This window comes from Arachis ipaensis, chromosome B05 (genome assembly GCF_000816755.2).
Source record: "Arachis ipaensis cultivar K30076 chromosome B05, Araip1.1, whole genome shotgun sequence".
NCBI classification, from domain to species: Eukaryota; Viridiplantae; Streptophyta; class Magnoliopsida; order Fabales; family Fabaceae; genus Arachis; species Arachis ipaensis.
The window spans coordinates 1,462,852-1,467,124 of NC_029789.2; the positions used below are offsets into that span (position 1 = coordinate 1,462,852).

Genomic DNA, 4,273 nt, shown 5'->3' on the forward strand with positions numbered 1-4,273 from the left:
CCTAACAAAAGAAAAAACCTCCTACGTGTCTCTTTAATTGAGATGTTGGACACTGATATGAATGGTACATAAATAGAGAAAGGAGAGGAATTGCAAAGAAAAATGTATTAGGGATTGCGGAGAATATGGCCAGTATACCTTACCAAACAATATCCTTTTAATCCCCAAACAAGGAAAATATTCAAATGCATTCATTGTATATGCACTTGCACTACAAATGGTTTCCTATCTATAACCTTGGTTTCAATATTGCTTTAACAGATGCAACTTTTGGAATTATTACACTTGAAATTTTTGAAAATTTTTTAAGTGCTTTGCTTATTACCTGAAACTTATTCATTGTCTTAGCATGGATAATCTTGATGATAGTGAAAGCAATTATTATTATGGAATTTAAAAGGCTTAGACAACTTAGACACGCTTCTTGTGCTTGCAATCACGTTTCAGGTAGTCAAAAGTGGAAATCCCAAGGCAGACGAGATTGTTTTGTCAAATATGTCTGCTTTTCTAGATCGCATATCTTTGGATGTGTCGGTAAGGTTGAATTCTCAGATACGTTGTGCTGCTTGTTTCCATGCTCAGAGAATTTTTATTTAAAGAATATTTCATATTTAGACATGCATCTGGAATATATGCATGTTTAGCTTGATATTTTTCCCCTGCATTAGATGAATGACATGCTCAAAGCTTTTTACTGATTTTTTTCCCCTTTTTTTTGAATAGGATCCCTTTGTCTTTGAGCCACACCACAAAGCAAAGAGGGAGCCTTTCGACTACTACACGTTTGGTCAAAATTATATCCGTCCTCTAATTGATTTCAAGTGAGTTTTAAAACTTGTGTCTCTCTTTCTTATGTTTGATATCAACCTGTTTGATTTACTGATTTGACTTTAATAGTTGATCACCTACACTTAATAGAGTAAGCTAGTAAGAGAGTAAAGACAATTAGCTTGATGGGATAGCTGTAACTACTGAGACAGTTGTGATAACTAATTTAAGATAGAATGACCTCTCTGCCCGAGGCTTGCTTGTGCTTACAAGCTATACACATCTACACACTTGTCTACACATGTATATAAAGCACAATTCAACGCTAACACTAAACTAATATACAGAATATTCAGAATCATACTCTCAAATTCTCCTCATTTCTCAAACTCTATTATGTTATTAGTAAATCTCATTCATGCCATTTACTTCACCAATAGACTTGTGTTGTCTGCGGAATGTGGCAAACTGTAAACCCCATTCTCAAAGTGTTTGGGCTTTTTGATAACCAGTTTTAAATACAATATGAATTCCATCTTGCTGTGCCTCAGCTTTACGCAATTTGGGTGGATCTTTGTTGCAGAAATTCTTATGTTGGCAACATGCCCCTTTTCACTGAAATGGAAGAAAGACTTAAGAAGGTTACAGTTTTTAATGTCCTTACTTCATGCCTTTGAGTTATCTATTTGATTATTTGCTTGCTGTATATTCTCCCTTTGTTAACATTTTAATAGATGTGGGAGGGAATTCTAAGACTCAAATATTACTGCAGGGACACAATATCATCTTGATGTCAAATCACCAGACTGAAGCAGATCCTGCTGTTATTGCACTGCTAATTGAAAAAAAGGCCCCACATCTTGCTGAAAACATGGTAATTTTTTTATAATTTTATAATTTTTATTGTTTTGTTGTTTTAACAGTCTTTGTGTACATGTGTAACCACTGAAGTAATTGAATTCTGCCAATTGTTATACAGATCTATGTAGCAGGAGATAGAGTTGTTACTGATCCTATGTGCAAGCCCTTCAGTATTGGCAGGTTTATTTTATACTTCGGTTTATTAAATTTGAAATATGTCCATATGTTTATTTTAACGAATGTAGTTGACGTAATAATCTTTGTTTTTATAGGAATCTGATTTGTGTATACTCTAAAAAGCACATGCTTGACGACCCCTCACAAATAGAGATGAAAAAAAAAGCAAATACACGAAGTTTGAAGGAGATGGCTGTGCTTTTAAGGTATATCTATTAGTGTAGAGTTAAAAACTTCTTTTCTTTATAGATTCTGAATTCTGTAGTTTATCAATCTTAGGCCATGTTTTCTTGGAACCTGTAAGCTTTTGAAATTTAAATATAATTCTTAAAAGGAAATATAAAAAGTAACTGCAGAGAATTTCTTCAATTAATTGTTTGTGTTGGTTGGTCAAATGTCCATTATTTTGGCTTTCAGCTGTTAAAGTTCTGTATTTTGGTACAGGGGTGGATCTCAGCTAATCTGGATTGCCCCAAGTGGTGGTAGGGATCGAACAGATCCAAAAACTGGAGAATTTGTACCAGTAAGTTAATTTTCCTGTTAAAATGAGATTAAAAAAGAGCATTACAGTCCCAGTTATTTGAAGTTATCATTATCATAGATATAATGTAACTTAATCATATTGACCAGTAGAATAGTTCAAACTCATGTTTTCTTGTAGTTATTCTTTTCTATGCTGACTTTTAGGTTGTTTTATGCTTCTATTAGTTTACATAGATTCTCTTTAGATTGTGTCAGATAAATCTTAACCTAAGAAAAACATTGAGGGTGATTTTTCAAGGTCAAAAGGGTATTAAGTTGGTGACAGTGATAGACAAAATTCCTCTGCCTATTATAAATCTAATGTTATCTTTCCTAAATGCAGTCTAGCAACTCTGAAAAATTAGATTATTGTTCACAGTTATTTCCTTCTCTTTTGCGTGTAAAAATAAAATATGAACATTAGGATTTGTATCAGAACTGAGTTGTGAACAAACCTTGTGATCAAGCTCTACTTTGTGCATTACACTGCCAGTTCTACTATCTTTCCGTACTGATATAAGGTATTTAGGCACCCTTTGATCCTGCTTCAGTAGACAATATGCGAAGACTTGTTGAGAATTCCGGTCCACCAGGTCATATATATCCTATGGCATTACTGTGCTATGATATAATGCCCCCTCCAGCAACGGTATGGTTCTTGTCTTGCTGAGTCCATTTTTGTTTATTGTTGTTTGTTTTATTGATATGTTATATTAATGTGTGTGTACATATATTTTCAGGTGGAAAAAAAGATTGGGGAGAAAAGAATTATATCTTTTCATGGGACTGCCTTATCTGTGACTCCACCAATAAGCTTTCCTGCAAGTGGAAAACCTGAACAGGTTTGTTAAATTTTATATCCTGGACTTTTCAGTACCCATGTTTATTAAATTTCTTATTTGCCATTGACTCCACCAGTTTTCCTGGGAGAAATCACCTATTGTCGAATTGTTATCTTCCAACTGAGGAGTTGTAATTAATTAAGAGTCATAACAATGTTATTTTGTTTAAAGCTGTATTTCAAGTACAAAAAAAGTGATATTTTTGTTTTTGTTGTTGAGACTGCACAAAATTCCAAGTAAAATTTATGCTTTTAAGAAGTCCCTCCCTGATCTGCCTGTGACTTTTGAATGTAAAAATTGTGATGGCCTGCAAGTAGAACTTTGCCTCATCTGAATGTATTAACTACCTTCTTTTCGTGAAATGAATACTTGTGAAACTAAGTGCAATGCCTGTCTTTTGTATCCTTGAGTTCTCTACTCAAATCAACAGGTGGTTTTAACTTGTAAAATCTAAGTTTGAAAAAGAGATTGCGTTCTTTTCCATCGTTAATTTGATTGGTATGCTATGGATTATATTTGGACTTTGGAGCAGGCCAAGGATGACTCTACAAAAGTTCTGTATGATTCCGTGACTGAGCAATATACTGTGCTGAAAGCTGCGGTACATGGCAAAAAAGGGTTACAAGCGTCAACTCCTAAAGTCTCGTTGTCACAGCCGTGGAACTAGTTCAAATCTGAATGTTCTTCATTATATTTTTCTCTGATAATCAGGTACAATTCTAACTTTGTAATCTTAGAAATCTGCAGCTGTATAACTACACATACGTTAATCTGGCGGATACAATTTAAAGTGGATAATATCCTTAAATTTAAGTGCAGAGAAAGGATTTAAATGGGAGGTCCGAATAATATCATATTTACTTGAACCTGGAAAATTATAATTAATATTCTATTTTTCTCATTTTTTTTCCTTTGCTGAAGGTCGAAATGTTTTTTTCCCCTTATAAGACGCTTTCAAGCAATTTTATCTCAGCTCACCAGAGTGCAGAGGGAATTGCTCATTGCTTGCTGCCTTCACCCAATGAATGATTAGCTATTTAGCTGGATGGAAGTTTGCAGGCACCTTTTTTTTTGTTTTTTGAATTTTTTGGATATACCTTTAT

The 4,273-nt window shown here is 33.9% G+C and overlaps 1 protein-coding gene across 2 annotated transcripts in view; it reads left to right on the top strand.

Annotated features, from left to right (window-relative positions):
• LOC107642356 (glycerol-3-phosphate acyltransferase, chloroplastic) overlaps positions 1–4,230 on the top strand; it is a 6,109-nt gene extending 1,879 nt beyond the window's left edge. The window contains exons 3-13 of one of the 2 annotated variants that reach the window (XM_021122760.1): positions 448–534; positions 724–821; positions 1,352–1,409; positions 1,541–1,642; positions 1,748–1,809; positions 1,902–2,012; positions 2,251–2,329; positions 2,858–2,977; positions 3,069–3,170; positions 3,703–3,881; positions 4,092–4,230. In XM_021122760.1, the coding sequence (XP_020978419.1) occupies positions 448–534; positions 724–821; positions 1,352–1,409; positions 1,541–1,642; positions 1,748–1,809; positions 1,902–2,012; positions 2,251–2,329; positions 2,858–2,977; positions 3,069–3,170; positions 3,703–3,837 (954 nt within the window). In that variant the 3' untranslated portion in view covers positions 3,838–3,881; positions 4,092–4,230. Of the gene's footprint in view, positions 1–447; positions 540–723; positions 822–1,351; positions 1,410–1,540; positions 1,643–1,747; positions 1,810–1,901; positions 2,013–2,250; positions 2,330–2,857; positions 2,978–3,068; positions 3,171–3,702; positions 3,882–4,091 lie in introns of both variants that reach the window. The other variant, XM_021122761.1, reaches the window with a different exon arrangement.